Genomic DNA, 23,451 nt, shown 5'->3' on the forward strand with positions numbered 1-23,451 from the left:
TTGCTTTCTTCTTGAGCCAAATTTCCCGAAGGCCTTACGTTTTTTTTTTTGTTTGTTTGTTTGTTTGTTTGTTTTTGGAGCGGGGGAGGGCAAAGTCTTGCTATGTAGCTCTAGTTGGGTTGGAACTTTCTTGCTTTGTAGACCAGGTTGGCCTTGAACTCGCATAGATACTTATGCCTCTGCTTCCTGAGCTATGCACCACCATGCCCAGATTTCTTCTTTCCCTCTTATTCCTTTTCCTTCCACTTTCTCCTCCTCCCCTCCTCCTCCTCCTCCTCTTCCTCCTCCTCCTCCTCCTCCTCCTCCTCCTCCTCCTCCCCTCCTCCTCCTCTTCCTCCTTCTCCTCCTCCTCCTCCTCCCCTCCTCCTCCTCTTCCTCCTCCTCCTCCCCTCCTCCTCCTCTTCCTTCTCCTCCTCCTCCTCCTTCTTCCTTTTTTCAAGACAGGGTTTCTCTGTGTAGCCCTGGCTGCCCTGGAATTCACTATGCAGACCAGACTGGCCAGGAACTTGGAGATCTGCCTGCCTCTGCCTCCCCAGTGCTGGAATTTAAAGCATGTGCCGCCACCACCTGGCCCTCCTTTTCTTTTAAATAAGGTCTTGCTCTACCACTTGGTGCAAACTGACCTTGAACTCACTCTGTAGCTTGGACTGGCCTTAAACTCCCAATTCTGGCCTAGCCTCCCGAGTGTTGGGATCACATGCAGACACTACCACACCCAGCTCTCTTGTAAATCTCTGAGACTTAACTGCACTTGGATGTCAATGAATAAAAACTTTAGCTTCCCTTGGCTGATTCTAAGCCTCAAAGAGTTGAAAGATTTCGCTGTTTTGACTGGCAGTTGGTATTTGATAGATGTTTGTATCTTTGTCAAAGCCCTATATGAGCCCCAGCTTGAAGCTCTGCTTCAGGTTGGTCTTTTTCAACCTGCCTAAGAAAATCCCAGGATGGAAGGTCAGCCTGGTCCTGTTCTCAATTACTTACTGTCTTTTTTTTTTTTTTTTTTTTTTTTTTTTTAAGTTGGGGAGGGTGTTTCGAGACAGGGTTTCACTGTGTAGCCCTGGCTGTCTTGGAACTCAATCTGCAGACCAGGCTGGCCTTGAACTCAGAGATTCACCTGCCTCTGCCTCCCGAGTGCTGGGATTAAAGGCGTATGCCACCACTGCCAGGCTCCTTACTGTCTTTACTGGACAGCATTACTGAGCTGTGATGGTCTCCCACAGGGACATGAGTTCTGATAAACCAGCTAATGGCTCAGTTGTATGAGGCATCACAGTGACAGACAATGCTTTGTGTCTCCAGAAGACACGGTATGAAAGATTCTTAAGCCCAGATGCTAGCTCTGCTACCTGCTGGCTGGATAATTCTAGGAAACTCCTAGCCTCTCTGAGCTCCTCCCCCCCTTCCTTTCCCTCCTCTTCTTGTTTTTTCTTTTGTTTTGTTTTTGAGACAGGGTCTGACCCAGAAGCTCAAATTGATCCTGAACTTGTGATAATTATGCCTCAGCTCTGGATTTTGGAATTACATAATCTGGAATTAGGATCCCGAGCCACCATCCCCTCCTGAACTGTACTTCTTCAATAAGTTGGGAAGAACAACATCTATCAGCAGGATCCTTATAAAAGTATCTCGAGAGATGGCTGGAGAGATGGCTCAGTGGTTAGGCGTGCTGGCTGCTCTTCCAGAAGACCCTGGTTTGATTCCCAGCACCCACATGGCCGTTTACAATGATCTATAACTCCAATTCCAGGGGATCTGATGCCCTCCTTTGGCCTCCCCAGGCACTAGGCATGCACATGGTGCACAGACATACTGCAGACAAAACACTCATACACACAAAATAAAAATAAAAATTTAAGGTGCTGGAGAAATGATTCAGTGATTAAGAACATTGGCTAGTCTTCCAGGGGACCCAGGTTCAGTTCCCAGCACCTACATGGCAGTTCACAACTACCTATATCATGGGCACTAGGTGTGCAAGTGGCACACACACACACACACACACACACACACACACACACTCGAGCAAAACACCCATACACATAAAATGAAATAAACAAAAATTTAAAAGTGTTGTGAGGATCAAATGAAGTGTGTGTGTGTGTGTGTGTGTGTGTGTGTGTGTGTGTGTGTGTGCACACTGTTGGTGGATAGGATTGCCATGATCAATTCCCAGATGTTCTTCTCCTTGTCCTGGATAAAGGTGAGTCCTGAAGCCGGGCGGTGGTGGCTCACGCCTTTAATCCCAGCACTTGGGAGGCAGAGCCAGGCGGATCTCTGTGAGTTCGAGGCCAGCCTGGGCTACCAAGTGAGTTCCAGGAGAGGTGCAAAGCTACACAGAGAAACCTTGTCTCGAAAGAAAAAAAAAAGGTGAGTCCTGGGACTCTGGCAGCTAAAACAAACAGCCATAGAAACCTGTCTGAGTGGTGACCCTATGCCATGGCTGCAATCTTGGGACAAAAAAATACTGCTTACAGTGTCCTGTGCCCAATCAAGCTCTCTGCTGGATATGAAAGTCCTCTAACGTGGCCCTCTGGAAATCTGCAATACATTTGCCTGCAAAATATTTACCTGAAAAGTGATAAGTAATGTGTAAGAGCACCCAATAAGCAGTGCCTCACAAAGGAGCTGAGCCAGTGGAGCAGGAAGAGCTAGGGCCTAGGCTCTGGGACTGGGTTTCTTAGAGCCATGTCCTTGGAGGAGTTGTAGAAACCATCAGTTGTTACACAGAGCAATCCGAGCAAAGCTGTGTGCACAGCAGTGTGTCTAAGGTTGGAGGAGCCCTGGAAACATCATGAAAAGGGACACTGAGATGATGGTGTCCACAGCACCAATCATAGCAACGATAAACATTTATGCAGCGCTTTGTGTGTGCCAGAGATTTTTGTTAAATACTGTTTAATATTTTTTTCTATTTTTGAAGTTAAGTGTGTAGCAAAGTAAAAGAAAAAGCACACCCACACACACACCCACACACACCCACACCGCCCCACTCCCCCCCCCCCCCTTATCACCTTAGAGCAGCCATTATTTTGAGTGAGGCACTTTATCTACACAATTTCATCTGAGAATTTCTGTTGCAAAGGTAATTTCTATTTGTAGGGAAGAGAAAATAACACAGTTGGGAAGGAGCACAGTCAGGTTTACAGCCCTGGTCCGTCTAGTGTCATGGTAAGTAAGCTTGCAACCACCTCATTATCTCCCAGAGAGATGAACCCATCTGTGACTGAAAGCACCCTAGCAGTGATGGTCCAAGTGTGCGAAGACCTGAATGCACCTCAGCTCTGACTTTTCCAAGTCTCTGGTCAATCTTTTGTTTTTGTTGTTTCTGTTTTTCGAGACAGGGTTTTTCTCTGTAGTTTTGGTGCCTGTCCTGGATCTCACTCTGTAGACCAGGCTGGCTCATAGAGATCCGCCTGGCTCTGGTCCGCAGTACTGGGATTAAAGGTGTGCACCACCGCTGCCCGGCTGAGGCAAGGTCTTCTTATTGAACCTGGTGCTCATTGTTATACTTAGACTGGCTGGCCACTGGGCCTCCAGGATCTGTCTTACTTCCCAGCACCGGGGTTATAGATATATACCACCACACCAGTTTTTACATGGAAGGCAGGAATCCAAACTCAGGCTCTCATTCTTGTGCAGCAAACATTTGAGCCACTGAGCCATCTCCCCAGTCCCTGATTGCTGGAGACTTGCTATGGTCCAAGACACCTGATGGTTTTTTTTTTTTTTCATGTTTAACAAAGAAGGTAGAGTCTGTAATTTCTTTTTTTTTTTTTTTTTTTTTTTTTTTTTGGTTTTTCGAGACAGGGTTTCTCTGTGTAGCTTTGTTGCCTTTCCTGGGACTCACTTGGTAGCCCAGGCTGGCCTCGAACTCACAGAGATCCGCTTGGCTCTGCCTCCCGAGTGCTGGGATTAAAGGCGTGCGCCACCACCGCCCGGCTCGAGTCTGTAATTTCACCATCCAGGTAATATATATGATTATATACATATTGTAGATAGTTATTTTGTGTGCCTGCTTCTATGTGCATATATATTCGTGTGTATAGATGTACATTGTGTTGAGACCAGAAGAGGAAGTTGGGGGTCCTGTTCTAACACTGTCTGCCTCATTCCCTTGAGGCAGGGTTACTCACCGAATCTACAGCTCAGTTAGCAACCAGTAACTCCCAGTGATCCCCCTGTCTCTGCAGTCCCATTGCCAACCCAATCATACCCACTTTTTTTTTTTTTTTTTTTGGTTTTTCGAGACAGGGTTTCTCTGTGTAGCTTTGCGCCTTTCCTGGAACTCGCTTTGGAGACCAGGCTGGCCTCAAACTCACAAAGATCTGCCTGCCTCTGCCTCCCGAGTGCTGGGATTAAAGGCATGCGCCACCACCGCCCAGCTTTCATACCCACCTTTTTAAGTGGATTCTGAAGATTTGAATTCAGGTCCTCATGCTCCCAAACTCCTAATCCCCCCCCCCAGACAGGGTTTCTCTCTCTACCCCTGGTTGACCTAGAATTCACTCTGTAAAACAGGCTGGCCTCAGATTCAGAGATCTGCCTGCCTCTGTCTCTGGAGACTAGGATTCAAGGTGTCCTCCGTCACTGCCTGGCTCCCAAGTCCCAATTAAAACAACAACAGCAACAACAACAAAACCCTCGAAAAGTAGGATATGCTCACTGAGTGGTGGCGGACATCTTCAATTCCAGTACTTGGGAGACAGAGGCAGGCAGATCTCTTAATTTAATTGAGGCCAGCCTGGTTTACAGGGTGAGTTCCAGGACAACCAAGGCTACACAGAGAAACCCTGTCTCAAAAATCAAAACAAAACCAACCAAACAAACAAAAAAGACATGCTTATATTTAAAAACTAAAAATTTCTTCTTCCTTCATCTTTAATTTCTCTTCCCAAAGTTTTGCTTGCCATTTCCCCTCCTTTCTTTTTGAGACAGGGTTCCTTGCACCCCAGGCTGGCCTCTAACTCATTATGTAGCTGAGGATAACCTTGAATTTCTGATCCCCTGTCCCCACTTCCCAATGCTGGGATTACATGCATGAACCACGGTGCCCCATTTTATGCAGAACTAGAGATTGAACCCAGGGCTTTGTATATGCTAGACAAGAACTCTACCAAATTGAGCTGTACCCCCAACTCTTTTTGTTTGACACGGGGTCTCTCACCGTAGCTCAGGCTGATCTAGAACTCACTAAGTAGCCCAGACTGGTCCCAAACTCAAGGCAATCCTCTCACCTGTGCTGAGATTACAGGGTAACCACATTCACACTCAACAAACATGCACTCACAACTCTACTTTGGAGGGGATTTTAGACTTTCCCTTTGGTTTCCTTGGTCTGCATGTTGATTTCACTGGATAAGATTAAAGAAAGGTTGCTTAGAAGGAATTGTCAGCCCCATGCCAGCACTCCAGCTCCAAAGCACTGAGTGTTTCTCTTTCCTTCTCTCCCTGCTGCCTTTACAGGTGGGGGTGGGGCTTCCTGTCTTCCTGCTTTGTTGAGATGCTGTGGAAAGCCTAGGTCGGGGTCCTTAGGATTTATGGAATCTTGGTATTTTTTTTTTTTTTTTAAAAGTGTTACTGTATCATCCAGGTTGGCTTTGAACTTCTGGGCTTAAGCTGGTCTTCTGCTTTAGTCTTCTGAATACCCATGATTGCAGGCGCATGCTATCAAACCCACTTCTGTAATTTTGATTTTTATTGAACAGTGGAGAAGGCATATATGGACAGAATGGCAAAGATCAATAGCAGGTCATTCATGGAAATTTTTGTTTTTTTTTGTTTGAAACAGGGTCTCACTATGTAGACCAGGCTGGCCTTGAACTCACAGTGATCCCTCCTGTCTCTGCCTCCTGAGTGCTGAGATTAAAGGTGTGCGCCATTTTGCCCAGCTTTCCCTGGAAATTTCATTTCTCCTCCTCTCCTCTCCTTCCCTTCCTCTCTCCCTTTTGCCTGCTTCTCTCTGTCTGTCTGTCTCTCTCTCTCTCTCTCTCTTGTCTTATGTATCCCAGGCTGGCTTCAACTTAGACCCTGCTGTGTAGCTAAGGATGACCTTGGATTTCTGAGCCTCCTGCCTCTGCCTTGGGTTTACCCGTATGCACCACCCCTGGAGGGCTGGCTTTGCATGTGTTGGCAAGCACTACTGAGCTCCTCTGTCCTCTATGCCTCCAGGTGGAAAGTTTCCTCCATTGCTCCTGCACATAGACACGTGTCTTCACAAGGAAGGCTACTTCCAGGATCTCACAAGGGAGTCAGACTTTGTATTCAATCTGCCCAGTTTCTCTCCTGTGACGTGAAAGGGTTTCCCAGTCTGACGTGCACTCTTGTAGTCCCAGCGCTTGGAGGCTCAGGCAAGAGGATTGCCAAGAGTTTGAGGCCAGCCTGGCTACATAACAAGATATTATCTTAGAAAACCAAAACAAGGGAAAACTGAATTTGGATTGTCCTAATACGGGAAGCCAGCGAGTTGGGAAGACTCCCTGAATGTGTACAATCTCATAAGCATTCTCTCTTCCTCCTTTCTCTCCTCCTTTTCCTCTTTGACGGGGACTGCCTGTTCCTTCTGGCCTTTGGTGACAGGTCTTATGTATATCAAGCTGGCCTTTTTCTGGCTTTGTAAGCGAGGATGACCTTGAACTCCGTTCTGCCTCTACCCCCTGAGCCCTGGAATTACAGAACACCACCGTGCCTGGCTCTACAGACAATTTTGAGCTCCTTTACACCAGGTTTGAGTTCCCTGGAACCTCTGATCGGGTCAGCCAGGCTAGTCTCTGCCCTTCTCCAGCAACGAAAAGAATCTGGGGTGGATGGGAGGTTGACCGCTTGGTGGGGCTGGGCCTAGGGTGGGCAGTGTCTAGGCTGATGCCATGGTACTGTTTTAATTACTGCCGTATTATAGTATTTTAATCGTTCTCAGGGCACATCGGCTTTTATTTTAAGCGTTTAAGAGAGTTTAATTTCTTTTTATGCTTCATGTTTACGGTAAGTAGAACAAACTGTTTAAGGGGACAAAACACAGCGGGGCCAAAGGTCTCTGAGAACCTGACTCCTGGCTCGGTGCTCCAAAGAAACCTAGATATTCAGCAGGGTGAGGAAAAGAGGCGAAGGACGCTGGGCGGTCCGGCGCGCTGCTGCAGAGAAGTGCGGTGACCCCGCCGGGCGACTGAGGGTGGGGCTCACGGCCGCCGGGAGGGTGAGCGCCTCTGGGTCCCGTGCTGTCCCCGCGGCCGCCAGAGCGCTGGGCACTGGCCCTGATGCAGCTGGAGCCGCCTCCGCGGCGCAGGGAGCTGCCGGACAAGGCATGGCGGGCCGCAGGGCGCCGGGGGAGAAGCGCTGGCAGCTGGTGCGCTGGTGAGTGGGCAGCGGGTAGCCACCGGGAAGCCAAAAGTTTCTTCCTGAGCGGAGTGACCCAGGATTGGGTTAGCAGAGGCGCCGGGCTGCCAGATCAAAGCCACTCAGGGTCCCCGCGCAGCATTCTAGCTACTCTCCAGAGAATCGGGCCCCGGAACCGATGTCTCCTTGCATCCTAGTGTTTGGATGTTCAAGGATGACAGCCGGGAGGGACATTGCCCGGGTTTTCAGGGTCTTAAGAGTGCAGGTAAGCCTGCTCAGCCCGCGGTGGCCACAGGAAGACTTCAAGACCCTAAGGAAAGCCCAACCCTGCCGGTGACTCGGAGCTTTGGAGGGGCAGCAGTCCTCCTTCCACAAGCACACGGGTGGGGTTCCCTCGCCCTTCACCCCACCTCAGCCCGTGGGGATACCTGCCTACCTCCAATCCTGCAGCCCGAGGTAGAGTCTAGAATCTGAGTCCCAAGAGGGCACCAGCCACCGCCCCACCCTTCCATTCAAAGAGATGCCCCAGCTCACCTCCACAAGGTCCCCTGGGGTGAGCCCATTCGGGACCTGGACTCAGTGGAGTAGGCCGGGGAGGTTTGGGAAAGGGAGGGGATTCATGTGTAGACTGGGCCCTTCCCCCACCGCGTACTCCGCCAGGAAATCTGTCAGTCGGGTGTCAGGTTACTAGACTGCAAGCTGGGAGGGTTTTCCAAGGTACTGCAGCCCAGTCGCCATGTTCCCTGTACCCTCAAGTCTGAATGCTCAGGGCTGCCAAGGGCTTGGCCTCTGTTTGGTGAGACTAGTTTTAAGTATTGGTATCAATCAATGAGAGCAACATCCAGGGCACTTCCCACCGCTCTGCAGTAATCGGAACCCAGGTATTGCACTGATACGATTATTCATAGTACTCAGAAGAAGACCGTAGCACACCTGTTTCACAGATGAGAAAAGTCAGGAAGGGAAAATGATTAGTTAAAGCCGCACAACGAACACATGTTGAAGTGAGGATTCGAACGTAGGGCTTGCTTGCTCAAGTGTTTTACTATTCCTCCTTTTTGTTTAGTTTTGGGACTGTCCCAGCACCTCAGCCTGCCCAGGCACTCAAGTTCACACTGTCAAGAGAAGGGCGGAGATGACTCAAAACAGCCTGTAACTCCAGCTCAGGGGATCTGATGCCCTCTTCCGATCTCCTTGGGTATCTGCACACACATCTCACACACACATCACACACAGAGAGAGAGAGAGAGAGAGAGAGAGAGAGAGAGAGAGAGAGAGAGAGAGAGAGAGAGAGAGAGAGAGAGAGAGGGAAATCAAAACACACAGCAAACGTGTGAGGTTGCTACTGACATAGAGTTCTGTTTTGTAGTACATACTTAAAATTATTATTGTTGTTATTTTAATTATCACATTTATTCGTCTATTTATTTGTCTATTTATTTATTTATTTGTCTATTTATTTATTTATCTATTTATTTATTTGTCTATTTATTTATTTGTCTATTTATTTATTTATTTGTCTATTTATTTATTTATTTATTTATTTATTTATTTATTTATGTGTATGTATGTGCATACTGAGGTACAGTATGGGGATCAGAGGATGACTTTCAGCAGTCAATTCTCTCCATTATGTAGGTCTTAGTGGTTGAATTCAGTTCTTCAGGCTGGTGGCCAGAGCCTTTACCTGCTGAGCCATCTCACCTGCCCAATATTATTATTATTTGTTTGTTTGTTTTTGTTTTTCCCAAGACAGGGTTGTAACAGTTCTGGCTGTCCTGGAACTCACTTTGTAGACCAGCCACCACTTCCCACCTTTTTTTTTTTCTTTTTTAATATAGAGTTTCTTTCTTCGTATAGCCCTGATTGTCCTGGTACTCACTCTGTGGACCAGGCTGACCTCGAACTACAGAGATCTGCCTGCCAAAATTATTGTTATTATCATCACTTTTGTTTTTGTTTGTTTGTTTGTTCAGTGTGTGTGTGGGTGTGCACGCAGGTGCATGCACATTTGAGAGTGAGTACAAGGACAGCCTCAGATGTTGTTTCTCAGGCACTGCTCACCTTTTTAAAGTTATTTTTTAGATTTATTTGTTTTTGTTTTGTGTATGGGTGTCTTGCCTGCATGTATGTCTGTGTACCATGTACATGCCTGATGTTCACAGAGACCCGAAGAGGGTGATCCCCTGAAATGGAGTTGTGGACAGTTGTGAAGAATCATATAGATACTGGGAATTGAACCCCAGTCCTTTGGAAGAGCAGCCAGTGCTCTTAACCACTGTAATCTCTCCAGCTCCTTACCTTTTTTTTTTTTTTTTTTGACACAGGGTAGCTCACTGGGTAGGCTAAACTGGCAGGCTAGCAGGCCTCAGGGATCTCCCTGTCTCTACCTCCCCAGAGATGGGATTATCACATTCTTGACTTTTTTTTTTTTTTGAGACAGGGTTTCTTTGTGTAGCCCTGGCTGCCCTGGATCTCGCTCTATAGACCAGACTGACCTTGAACTCACAGAGATCTGCCTGCCTCTGCCTCCCAAGTGCTGGGACTAAAGATGTGCTCCACCACTGCCCGACGTGTGCATTTTGTTTTGAGGCAGGGTCTTACTGTGTAGCCCAAGCTGACCTGGAACTGGCTATGTAGATCTGGCAGGCCTTGAATTTACAGAGATCTACCTGTCTCTGCCTCCAGAATGCTGGGATTAAAGGGATGCGCCACCATGGCTTTTTTTTTTTTTTTTTTTTTTTTTTTTTTTGGTTTTTCGAGACAGGGTTTCTCTGTGTAGCTTTGCGCCTTTCCTGGATCTCACTCTGTAGACCAGTCTGGCCTCGAACTCACAGAGATCCGCCTGCCTCTGCCTCCCGAGTGCTGGGATTAAAGGCGTGCGCCACCACCGCCCGGCCCCACCATGGCTTTTTTGAGACAAAGTTCCTTAATTTTTTTTTTTTTCATTTTAAAAAATTTTTGAGACAGGGTTTCTCTGTGTAGTTTTGGTGCCTGTCCTGGATTTCGCTCTGTAGACCAGGCTGGCCTCGAACTCACAGAGATCCACCTGGCTCTGCCTCCCAAATGCTGGGATTAAAGGCATGTGCCATCACCACCTGGCTCAGGCTGGAAGCTTATACACAAGAAACATATATTTCTCACAGTCCTGGAGACTGAGATGTCCAAGATCAAAGCACCAACCGATTTAGATTTAGAACCTAGTGAAGGTACACTTCCTGATAGATGGAGGCCTCTTACTGTGTCTTCTTGTATTAGTGGGGCTAGCTAGCCCTCCAGGGTCTCCTTCAGGAGGCCACTAAACCCCATCTGCCGGACTGACTTACTTCCTGCAAAAGTCTCCCTCCTGACATCATGCCCCTGAGATTAGGATTCAATAGGAATGAATCTAGGGGTACATGTTCAGACTGTAGCAGCGGGTCTCAGCCTCTATTCTTCCAGGGATGAAGACACTAGTTCTTGCTACAGGTTTTTTAATTGATTAATTAATTAATTTAATTGAATTAATTGTGGGGAGGATGCCTGTGTGCCACCTGGTGGGGGTCTCTTCTGTCTTTCCACCACATGGGGCCTGGGTGGTCGGGCTTGGCGGCAAGTGCCTTTCCTCACTGAGCCCTCTTACTGGCCCATTGTTTAAGTTATTCTTTTTGAGTTAATTAATTTATTTATATGTGTGTGTATCTTAGTGTGTCTCCCTGTGTGTGTGTGCCCACAGAGGCAGAAGAAGGTGTCAGTTAGGTCCCTAGAACTGGAGTTGCAGGTGGTTGTGAGCATCTGGTGTGGGGGCCGGGTTCTGAACTGGGGACCTCTACAAGAGCACTCTTACCTGTTGATGAGCGATTCTCCAGCACCCCATTGCTCAAGTTTTAATAGATGACAGTGGATTGAAAAGTTAGCCCTTAGGCTAGGAATATAGCTGGTAGAGTGCCTACTATGTACAAAGTCTGATTTCAATCCCTAGTCACACACAGACAGACAGACAGACAGACAGACAGACAGACACACACACACACACACACACACACACACAGAACAACCTCTGGGCAATAGCTAATTTCCTTGCAAGAACTGCTTAGTGGGATTTCAGATACACAGCAGGGTGGCCAGGAAGATGTTTGCGGATGGCTGGTTCATTTTTTCTTATATTCTGTGAGATCCAGTTCGGCAAACTCATTTCCTAAGTTAGTAAATTGAACTCATTAATGAAGATCATCTGTGGCAGAGCATTCCCAAGGTGGTGATGAGCTGACTACCTTTGTTACTGTGATTTTTATGGCAGGCTGCCTTGAATGTCAAAGGCTATGGGGGAGATGTTGCAGGACCCCCAGCTGGATCACACTCCAGTGGGGAGACAGAGAGGCACATTGTAAATAACTCACTCATGGGCAGGCTGAGCCTGTGCGGTGAACCAGGTTAGGTCATACATCTCAGAATCAGCTGACTTGGACTCTGGCTGGGAGACTGGGCACAGATTCAGAGGCAGTGTGGTTTGGGGTAAACGTGGAGGGAGGGCAGTTCAGTGAGGAGCACTCGCAGGTGAGGAGAGGCAGGGTATGTTTGGGAAGGACAAAGGAATCAGGGACACAGGGCACTGTGGGTATGAATGTACCATACAGCAACGGGAAAGGCTGGTACAGAAATAAGGGGGGCTCAGGTGGTGGATCAGGCCTGTCATCCCAGCACTTTAAAGGAAGAGGCCAGAGAAGAAAAAATTCAGTGCCTGCCTGGGTCACATAGTCATCTGGAAGTCAGCCTGGGCAATATGAGACTCTGTCTCAAAACACTAAAGCAAAGCAGGGTGGTGTTGGTCCACGCCTTTAATCCCAGCACTGGGGAGGCAGGTGGATCTCTGTGAGTTCAAGGCCAGCCTGGTCTACAGAACTAGTTCTAGGACAGCAAGCGATACACAGAGAAACCCTGTCTTGAAAAACAAACAAACAAACAAAAAACTAAAACAAACCATAATAAACACTCACTCCCAAGACACCCCACAACCTTGCAATGATCCTTGAAAGTAGATATGATTATTGTACTCACCTTATACATGAAAAACCTGGAGCTCACAGGGAAAATTCCTCACTCACAGCTGGAACCCAGGTTGAGGTGACTCCAAGCTGCTTTGCTGAGTGGACAATAGTCCCTTCCAGTCACATGTCTGGGGGATGGGTACAAGGAAGGGGAAGTTATCTGTGAGGAGAGGTGTGGAGTGGAGGATGGCTGCTAAGTGGTCTCACTCAGCCTGGGGCCTATATACACCTAGTGGGATCCAGGCCAGTCTGATGTGTGGTCTGGAAGCTGGGGAGTGGCCCTGTGCCAGTGTTGGGTCTCATACCCTCATCTATAAAATGCAGCTGTTAGACCAGATGGATGGCCTCTTGGGATGTTTCTGGCCCTTACCACTTAGGACATCATGATCAGAAGAAGTCTTATATTAAAAATAGATTACTCACTTTTTTCCCCCAGAACCCATACAACAGCTAAGAGCAGTCCATAACTCCAGTCCTAGAAGGTACAATGCCCTCTTTTGGCCTCTGTAAGCACTGCATGCACATGATACATAAACATACTTGCAGGCAAAATACACGAAAATAAATAAATAAATAAAAAAGAGGAAAAGACTGAGGACTGAATCTTGTCAATTCCCTCCTGGTAGGGACTAGTTACATAAATTATGGTATGTTTGTACAGTAAAGACATATGTGCAGCCATAAAAGAAGCTTCAAATGAGGGTGTTCATGTATGCTACCATGCTATATCCAAGATTTATTACTAGGAGCAGGGGGAATTATGTGTAGAGCAGTATGGGTAATTGATGTTAAAACAGAGTTGCTTACTTTAAATATCCAAACTCTGAAGACACAAAATGTAATAAAAGTTATTTTCTGCGGTGGGTGTAGAATAGGGTGGGTGAGGACATGGAAAAGTGACTGGGAATCAATGTAACTTCTCATAAGAGAGAGATCTTACCTATTCTAAAAGTGTGTGTGTGTGTGTGTGTGTGTGTGTGTGTGTGTGTGTGTGTGTTTACAGCTGGGCAAAGTGCTCTGGGGTGAACATTGTGCAGCTGCTATGCTATTGCTCAGCAGAGCCCAGGCCATCTGTTCAGGGAAGAAATTTTCCAGGGGACATCCTGAGGGTGCCTGTGGAGCTGCGCTCCAAGGTTTAATGAGCACTGCCTTATTCAGCTCAGGGTGCTGGGACAGTACTATTGACACAGTAGCCTCAGCGACATGCAGTGACTCCTCACAGTCCTGCAGTGCAGGATCATGTCACTGTGTCTAGTGAGGGCCTCTTTCCGGTTGTCAGATGTCCACTTTCCCATTGTACCATCGTACGTCAGAGAGAAAGTCCCATCCCCAATGCTTGTTTTCTAAAACAGGGTCCCAAGCCATTGAGACAGCTCACCAGGTCTCACTGCACCAACCTGGAGAGCTGAGTTCAATCCCTGGAACCCATGTAAAGACAGCAGGAGAGGACCAACTCCACAAAGTTGTTCTTGGACCTACAACATGTGTGTCATGACACACACAAATACATTTTTTTAAGGCAAAAAAAAAAAGGTAGCCCTTTAATCCCAGCACTCGGGAGGCAAAGGCAGATGGATCTCTGAGTTCGAGGCCAGCCTGGTCTACAGAGTGAATTCTAGGACAGCCAGGGCTACACAGAGAAACCCTGTCTCTGGGGTGAAAAAAAAAAAAAAGACAGGATCTCATTTATCCCAGTCTGGCCCCAAACTCACTAAGCATCTGAGGAAGCCCTTAAATTTCTGGTCTCCTGCCTCCATTTTCCAAGTAGTGGAATTACAGGTATGTGCCCCCACAGCTGGTTTTATGAGGTGTCAGGGATCCGAACCCAGGGCTTCATGCATGTTAAGCAAGCAATTGAGCCACATACCCAGCCTCTTGTCTCCTCTTGTAAGGATCCTAATCCCATTCATAAGGGGTCTTCCTTGAGCCTACAGGACTCACCTACCTGCCATTACCATGACATTGGGCAGTTGGGAATTTAACCTATGAGTCTGAGGGGCACAGACCCCTAGCCCATGGCAAGGGCTTGCACGGAGAGAGGAGTGGTGGTGTGAGAACTCCAGCAGGGGCATCTGGCTCTGAAAGAAGGCGGGGGTACTAAGAACTATTGGTTAGATCAAAGCTGGAATGACTACCCACTACAAAGAACAAAGCATGGCCCATTGCTCCTGTGCTCTCCCAGGCTAGAGCTTCTGGTCTGAGCCTCGCCCTTCGCTGTCTCTGTATCACCCAATGGGCCTCCAGGAAGGTGGTCCCAGCTGCTGGGTGGGAATGGCAGGCCATCCAGGTGAGACACTCTTGAAGAGAGCCAGGGCTGTGTCTGGGATCGTACGGTTCTGGAGATGGATGCCCTTGAACTAAAGAGGTAGGGTGGCAGGACCTGTTGCTGGGGTAGACATGGGTGGGATCCATGGGCAAGATGGGCTCCTGGTTTATGCAGGAAACTGGCTACCATACCATTCACTCCAGATGAGAATAGCTTTGGGGAGAAAATTCATGACTTCTGCTTGGGGCTTGAATTTACTGTGACCTTCTTCCTGCCCCAGGATGATTTTCCTTCTACTAACCTTACCTTAAATGCTGCCTCCTCCAGGAAGGCCACACTGACTTACCCATCCTATTCTGACATCAATTCCCTGCCTTCCCCCATCCTTAGATTTCTCAGATTGACCCAAACGTGCATCTGTCATGTCCATGGGGAAACCAATCACACACCAATAAACTAACAATGAGAACAGAATGGCTGTATGGGAGCACTCTATGGGAGCACTCTATGGGGAAGACTGTACGAGGGAGCATTGTATGAGGAGTGTTGTGTAAGAGCCTGGCATGGGGAGCACTGTATGGGGAGCATTGTGATGACTTTGGTGCCATTAGAGCGTGAACCATGTGACAATATTATATTTTCAAAAAGTGAGTAATCTGCAGGGCGGCGATGTCACACGCCTTTAATCCCAGCACTCGGGAGGCAGAGGCAGGCGGATCTCTGTGAGTTCGAGGCCAGCCTGGTCTACAGAGCAAGATCTAGGACAGGCACCAAAACTACAAGAAGAAACCCTGTCTCGAAAAACAAAACCAAAACCAAAAACAAATAAAAAAAAAAAAAAACCAAACAAATAGACAAAAAAAACCAGGCAAAAAAATTAATGAAGCAAATGACCAATCAATCAGTCATTACTACAGCCTTCTCCTGTACTGCCATGAGGGAGTCAGTAGTCACCAGCCACCCGTATTAATGCTGAATGCATTTTGCCGTTAACTCAGTGATGCTCCTCCGGAGACTTAATCTACAGATAACTGCAGACCAGGATAGTTGTGGGATGTTAGTCTAGCAAAAGACGGGGGCTGCAGAGATGGCTCAGGGGTTAAGAGCACTTGTCGCTCTTGCAGAGGACCCAGGTGCCACTGCCACCCGGCTTTTTTTGTTTTTTTTTTTTGAGACAGGGTCTCTCTGTGTAGCTTTGGAGCCTTTCCTGGATCTCACGCTGTAGCCCAGGCTGGCCTCGAACTCACAGAGATCCGCCTGCCTCTGCCTCTCAAGTGCTGCGATCAAAGGTGTGCTCCACCACCGCCCGACGATCTTTTGCCTGTTTGAGACAGGATCATTTTACATAGCTTTAGCTACCCTGAACTCAATATTTTGATGGAGCTGACCTTGAATTTGTAGTGATCCTCCTGCCTCTGCCTCCTAAGTGCTGGGATTACAGGTGTACAGTACTATGCTTGGGTCATGATATATTTATTTTTGGATACTCTCTCACAGGACTGACAGCCCTAGGGAGTAAGAAACTATGTCTGCTTTTTCATCTTCTAGAACAGTGGTTCTCAACACATGGATCACCACCCCTCTCAGGGGGTTGAGCGTCCCTTTTACGGGGGTCACCTAAGACCATTGGAAAACACAGTTATTTACATCGTGATTCATAACAGTAGCAAAATTACAGTTATGAAGTAGCAACGAAACCAATTTCACGGTTGAGGGTCAGCACACCATGAGGAACAGTATTAAAGGGTAGCAGCATTAGGAAGGTTGAGAACCGCTGCTCTAAGCGTTCAGTACATGTTGAATTAGTGAATGAGTACATGATTCTACGAGGAAGGGTTGGCCAGAGCAGGAGAGGGACTGCCTCCCCTTTGTGTTCACTTTGCCCAGCCCAGCTTCTCCGATCCTTCCAGGGGCCAGCTGGGACTCTGCGAGAGTACCGTAAGGGTGCGGAGGATCTGATTCTGACACTGAGTCCCGCGTCACACTCCAGGTAGTCCTTCTGGTGTGAGAGCAGAAAGGCCAGTGTCAGGCTTGGGAGATGGCTCAGTGGGTAAAGTGTTTCCTGCACAAGGACCTGAGTTTGGATCCCCAGTGCATCTGTAACCCCAGGGCTGGAGGATGTGGAGACAGGTGGATCCCTAGGAGGAGTGGTGGTGGGGCTCTTTGGCCAGCCAGTCTAGCCAATCAGTAGGCTCCAGGTTCAACAAGAGATACTGTTTCAAAAAATAAGGTGGAGAGTGAGAGATGACATATTATATTGGTCTCCACATATGCATGTATGGGTGAGTGCATACACATGCACAGTACATGTGCTCGGACACACACACACACACACACACACACACACACACACACACACACACACACACACCATTGTCCTAGCCCTGTTGGGATTACAGGATACACATTTTTTCTGATGCTTGATATCTGGTTACATACTTCCAGTGACAGGGAACTCATCACTTGCAAGTGACTCTTCTCCATTCTGAGCAGCCAACTTCTAGAAAGCTTTTTCTACCGATTGATTTGCGACTTGCTCCTCATAGCTGCTTCCTCACCAGAGTCATTTTAGGGTGGCCTGTGCAGATGGGGCTTTTCTGGCAGATGAACAGGGCGACGTGGGTGTAGGTGTCCTTGTCTAAAGAAGCAAGCTCTGCAGAGCCTCCTGACTCACCCCTCCTTCCCACAGGTACATGCAGGAGGGGCGATTCCGCACAGAAGAGAGAACACTGACAGCTTTCCAGTGGCTCTACAGCCCTCAGCAACACAGAATCCTCAGCAGAGCTGACCTTGCGTCCCCTTCCAGGTAAAGGAAACTCCTACCTGTTGCCTTTTCCCTTTCCCACCCCTCACTGTTTTTTGTTTTTGTTTTTGTTTTTGTTTTCTTTTTCTGAGACAGGATCTCACTATGTAGCCCTGGTTAGCCTGAAACTTGCTATGTAGATTAAGCTGGCCTTGAACTCACAGAGCTCTGCTTGCCTTTGTCTCCTGAGTGCTGGGATTAAAGGTGTGCACCTTTACACTAGCCCTCCCCTCATTCTTCATGTGGGTCCAGGCTTCTTGCCTCTACAGCTAGCCCACACTAGTTCATAAATCGTCGATGATGGGGACTCCTGGGGTCCTGGGAAGAGTTTATCAGTTGTAGTAATGCACAGAGTGAGTGGAGTTAACTCACAGCCCCCACTTTCTCCTCTGTAAGGTGGGTCTGCATGCATTTCCCCTCCCTTTAGGACATTATGAGTCTTGAGAATGTGATGTCTGTGGAGATTTCTCAGGCTTGGAGATGAGCTGGTTCTTTAAAAGGGAGGATGGGGTTGGCAGGGCAACGCAGTGGGTAAAAGTGCTTGTCATGCGAGGCTGAGGACCCGAGTTGGAGCTCTGAATCCCTGGGTGGGAGGAGCTAACTGACTCAGGAGGGTTGTCCTGTGATCTCCACATGCACACACTGCATGCATGTACAGCTCAGAGAGACTCTGTCTCAAAATAAAAAGTAAAGGGCTGGTGAGGTAATTCCTTGGTTAAGAGTGAGTACTGTTCTTCCAGAGGACATGAATGTTCACAGTTCCCACATTGGGTGTCTCACACTGTCTGTAACTCCAGCTCCATAAGGATGCTAAGCCTCTAGTCCCCTCGGGCAACAGTTCGACACACACACACACACACACACACACACACACACACACACACACACAAATAAATCTAATTTTTAAAAAGATTTATTTATTTATGTATTTTCTATATATAGGTGTCTTGTCTGCATATATGTCTGCACACCAGTAGAGGGCATCGGATTCCATGGGATTACAGTTAGTTATAGATGGTTGTGAGCCGACATGTGGGTGCTGGGAACTGAACTCAGGACCTCTGGAGGAGCAGTTGGTGCTCTTAACCACTGAGCCATCCTTCCAGCCTCCAAAACAAATCTTTAGAAAAGTAAAAATAGGGCTGGAGAGATGGCTCCATGTTTAAGAGCAGACTTCCAGAGACCCAGGTTCAAGTCTCAGCACTCACATGGCAGATGACAACCACCTGTAATTCCAGATTCAGGGTATCTGATGCTTTTTTCTGGCATCTGTGGTCGCCAGGCAGTCATGTGGTGCACAGACATTCATTCAGGCAAAACACAGACACACAGACATAGACACAGACAGACAGACAGACAGACACATACACACACACACACATCAGGCCCTACCCTGAAATCTAAGATCATGATTGTGACTGCTTACAAAGAAAGAGTCTGCCCTGAGAACTGTCATTCTAATGAGATATGGTCATGAAGGACACACTGTGATTTAGTTTTAGGCCATCTGCAAAGACCTCCTGCATGCCAACTGCCATCTGACATAATGTGGCTTATTTTTCTTTCCTTCCAAGCTCTCACCACTGTGTGACATGTCTAATTGGTCAGTTTGTCCTTGTCTTTGTCCCTTACTGCATTGTAAGCTCCCTGGGGTGGAGGGCAGGGACCTTTCCACCGTATCCTTTTCTATGTCCTGGTACCATGAGTGGTCCAGGAAAGAGCTCATGCAATAGCCAGTGAGTGACTCACACATGAACATAATATATTGCTTCTGAACTCACTGGGAAGCTACAAGAGGCTAACTTTGAGACTAAGAAGGGATCCCCAAACTGTTAGGTAGGGAGCTGAAAGATGGGCTTCCTGCCAGGCGGTCTGAGGCTGATGGGACTGCTCTGCACACTGAGCCAGAAAAAAGGATGCACTTCAGGATCACAGGAGCAAGACAGGCTCCTTGGAGGAGGAGGGCAACCATATGGCAGGATAGAACAATTGGAAATAACTTCAGATTTCACCCTTGGACAGACTTCAGCTCGGAGGACTTAAGAGGAGTCTATTATAGCTCAGTGGCCACAATTATTTTTGTGTTAGAATATTGTTAATTATTATCATCTTATTATTATTTTCTTTGAGATAGGGTCTCGTGCAGCCCAGGCTGGCCTCAAATTCAATAAGTAGCTGATAATTCTCTCTTTTTTTTGAGACAGGGTTTCTCTGTGTAGCTTTGCGCCTCTCCTGGATCTCACTCTGTAGACCAGGCTGGCCTCGAACTCACAGAGATCCGCCTGCCTCTGCTTCCCGAGTGCTAGGATTAAAGGCGTGTGCCACCACTGCCTGGCTACCTTGAATTTCTAATCCTTCTGTCTCCACTGTCCCCATGCACAGATTACCATGTAACTTATTAAATACTTGTATTCAAAAGATGTCCAGTTTATATGGTGCTGGGGATCCCACCAGGGCTTCGCACATGCCGGGCAAGTACTTAACCAGCGGAACTACATCTCCAGCTCTGTTCTTCTCTTTTTTGGGGTGGTGGTGGTTTTGAGACAGAGTTTCTCTGTGTAAAAGCCCAGGCTGTCCTGGAACTCACTTTGTAGACCAGGCTGGCCTCAATCAAATTCACAGAGCTCCACCTCTGTGCTCCTCGAGTGGTGTGATTAAAGGCATGTGCCACCACCACCCAACAGTTATTGTTTTCTTTGGTTCAGGGTCTCATTTTGTAGCCTAGGTTTAGGGCAGCCTAGGACTCCCAATCCTCTCTGTCTCAGCCTCCCGAGTACTGGCATTATAGGTATGTACCACTATACCCCGATATTTTTTGTTTATTATTTCAGTGCTTATTAAGTGTATCATTTAAATACTCTGTGGGAATGAACTGACTGAGCGATGAGATGATTTGGTTACTGCTGTCTGCACTGTTGGAGGAGCTAAGACCTCGGGGTCAGTCACAGCTGTGAGAGGTGGGGCTAGTGACCTCTGTGCTCATGGACTCTCTTGCTCAAGGCACACACACAAAGGCCGGAGACAGGGAGGGTGATTTCTAGCTCTACAAATAGAGGAAATGGTGCCACCCAGAAACCTCACATCAACAGGCTGAACATCAATCCTGATTCAAGTTTCAGAGTCTGTTATTAAAGAGATTGGCTTGGGGAAACTTAGGGAAGAATTGAACGATTATCATTATTGAATGAATTCCCTGAGAACCCACCCTGCCAGGGAAAGATTGTTTATCTGATTAGTTTTCTAGACTAGAAATTGCATTGGGGTTGGTGAAGTGTGAGACAGCGGATGTGCGTTTCTGCAAGAAATATTCTCATTTCCCACAAGAGCCTTTCAGGTGACATAGAGGAACGTGAGCAGGGGGATTGAAGCTAAGGAGGCTGATGAGTGGGCTGCTGTTACTGGAGCTCTGCTCAGCATGTTCGTGAGTGCCTCTAGGATGGATGTGGATTGCATGTTGGTGACATTGCTGTCAGCAGGAACCTAGGCATCATCCCAGTATCAAGGGGGTCCGAGATGTCCTGGAAGCTGGAATGTAGGTCCAAATCAATACAGTGAGCCCCTCTTCTCCGAAGTTGAACTTTCCAAGCTTTCAGTTACCCATAGTTAAACACAGTCTGAAAGTAGCAAATGGAAGATTCCACAAACAAACGTTCATAAGGTTAAAAGATGTGTTGTCCTGAGAAGCTTGTTCTGAGTAGCCAATGGAATCTTGTTCCTTCTTGGTTTGTCTCACCTGGGATATGGATCATTGCTCTGCCTAGTGTACCCACACTGTGCATGCTTCCTACCTGTGGGTCACTTAGCAGCTGCCTTGGCTATCAGACCCATGACCCTGGAATCTCAGTGCTAGTGTTCAGGTAACTCTTCTTTTCCTTAATGGCTCCCAAAGTGCCAGACTAGAGATGCTGACAATTTTGATGTGTCAAAGAAGAGTTGTAAAGTGCTTCATTCATGGGAAAAAGATGAAAGTTCTCAACTTCATATTGGTTTACACGTACAGGTGCTCAACTTGCAATAGGGCTGTATTCCAGCAGACTCACTGTAAGTTGAAAATATTAAATGCATTTGACACACCTGACCTACTGAACATTGTAGCTTTATTTATTTATTTATTTATTTATTTATTTATTTATTTATTTATTTATTTATTTATTGTTTTTTTGAGACAGGGTTTCCCTGTGTAGTTTTGGTGACTGTCCTGGATCTCGCTCTGTAGACCAGGCTGGCCTCGAACTCACAGAGATCCGCCTGGCTCTGCTTTCCTAGTGCTGGGATTAAAGGCGTGCGCCACCTTGTAGCTGTATTTATTTTTACAATATTTATTTATTTTTACAATAAAGTGTTGATTGTGTCCAGTAATTATCGAACGCCACTTTTCCAAGGCTGGCCACACTGTGCACTGTGGGATCAGCTGTTTACCCTTGTGAAGTGTAGCTGAGAGCCATAGCTCATGGCTGCTGTTCAGCATCTCAGGAGCGTATGTATGCCAGATCTCCAGGCAGGAAAAAGATCAAAAGTTTTCCTATTTTCACAGTCCCAAAGTCAACCACTTGTAATGGAGCCACTGTAAGTCTGGGAGACCTGTTGTTATTTATTTTTATTTTATATATACCAATGGGCTTGCATATACGTGCACCGCGTTCACTTGATTCCGGTGGAGGCCAGAAGAGGGTGTCAGATCTCTTGGAAATGGGGTTACGGTCGTGAGCCCACGCGGGGGCTGGGAACCAAACCTAGGTCCTCTGTAAAAGCAGTCAGCACTCTAAGCTCCTGAGCTCCACTCCCCCTTTCTCTCTTTTTTTGAGACAGGGTCTCTCTAGGTAGTCTCGGCTGGCCTGGCATTCATTATGTAGAGCAGGCTGGCCTCAAACTTACCGAGTTTACATTCTCCTGAGTGCTGGGATTAAATGCTTCCAAGCTATCTTCATAGGAAAAACACAGTACACTTAGAGTTGGGTGCTGTACTTGGTTTCAGGCTTCACTGGGGCTGAAGGTGTGGAATATTCTTGGAGGATAAGGGGGTGGGCAGCATGGCAGGGATAAGGTCAAATCAAAGCTGGCCTCTTACCCTGTCTTTATCTAGGTACCTGAGCAGGGCAAGTAGCTTCCTGAAGGGTTCTGATTGAGTGGCTTGTTTCAGACACTGACCAAAGTAAGCTCTCAAGTATTTTTTTTCTTTCCTTTTTCAAAAAAAATTTTTCCCCTCCCAGATAGAATTTCTTTGTGCAGCCCTGGCTGTCCTGGATCTTGCTCTGTAGACCAGGCTGTCCTCAAACCCAGAGATCCACCTGCCTCTGCCTCCCAAGTGCTGGGAATAAAGGCATATGCCACCACCACCCAGCTCAATTTTATTATTTTAGAATTACATTTTTGTGTTCTCTCTCTCCCTCCCCCCCTCTGTCTCTGTCTCTGTCTCTCTGTCTCTCTCTGTGTGTGTGTCTGTCTATGTCTCTCTGTCTCTGTCTGTCTCTGTCTCTGTCTCTGTCTCTCTCTCTCTCTCTCTCTCTCTCTCTCTCTGTGTATATGTGCGCTTGCGTGCGCATGTGTGCCATGGCATACATGTGGAGGTCAGAGGACATCTTTCAGGACTGATTCTTTCCTTACACCATGTGTGTCCTGAGCATCAAACTCAGGTGAGGGTTGCTGTTGAGTTATTAAATTGTCTTTGCTGCCGAACACTGGAATCAGGGTTGAAGTGCTAGGGCAGGATCCAAAGTGAGGGAAGTGTCCTTTGTTCTAAGGATTCCACAGTAACAGTGACTTTCCTCTGCTGGATCCCATGCCAGAACTTATTCTCCAATGCCTGAGCAGTTAGCATTTCAGGACCCAGACTGTGGCCAGCCCATTCCTGCCTTCCTCTCTTGCTTCCACCTCTGACCGTCATGACTATGCTCTGGGTCAGGTCCTGGAACTGCAGTGGTCTAGGCAAGGGTCCTGCCTGCATGAGATACACGCTCCAGTGTGAGAGGCCAACCATCAGCATGCAAATATGGAGATGAGTTTGTCAAGTGGATCAGATTGCTAGG

General features: G+C 47.4%; 1 protein-coding gene across 2 annotated transcripts in view; it reads left to right on the forward strand.

The window, feature by feature from the left end:
- The first annotated feature begins 7,227 nt into the window (after nucleotides 1-7,227).
- Rap1gap2 (RAP1 GTPase activating protein 2) overlaps nucleotides 7,228-23,451 on the forward strand; it is a 230,443-nt gene continuing 214,219 nt past the window's right edge. The window contains exons 1-2 of one of the 2 annotated variants that reach the window (XR_008222175.1): nucleotides 7,228-7,347; nucleotides 17,312-17,428. Coding sequence is in view for 1 of the 2 variants with exons in the window: in XM_052756083.1 (XP_052612043.1) it covers nucleotides 7,298-7,347; nucleotides 17,312-17,428 (167 nt within the window). In the remaining variant the exon portion in view is untranslated. The remainder of the gene's footprint in view (nucleotides 7,348-17,311; nucleotides 17,429-23,451) is intronic. The other variant, XM_052756083.1, reaches the window with a different exon arrangement.

The sequence above is a fragment of the Peromyscus californicus genome, unplaced genomic scaffold, assembly GCF_007827085.1.
Source record: "Peromyscus californicus insignis strain IS unplaced genomic scaffold, ASM782708v3 Scaffold_3__1_contigs__length_106647218, whole genome shotgun sequence".
Taxonomy (NCBI): Eukaryota; Metazoa; Chordata; class Mammalia; order Rodentia; family Cricetidae; genus Peromyscus; species Peromyscus californicus.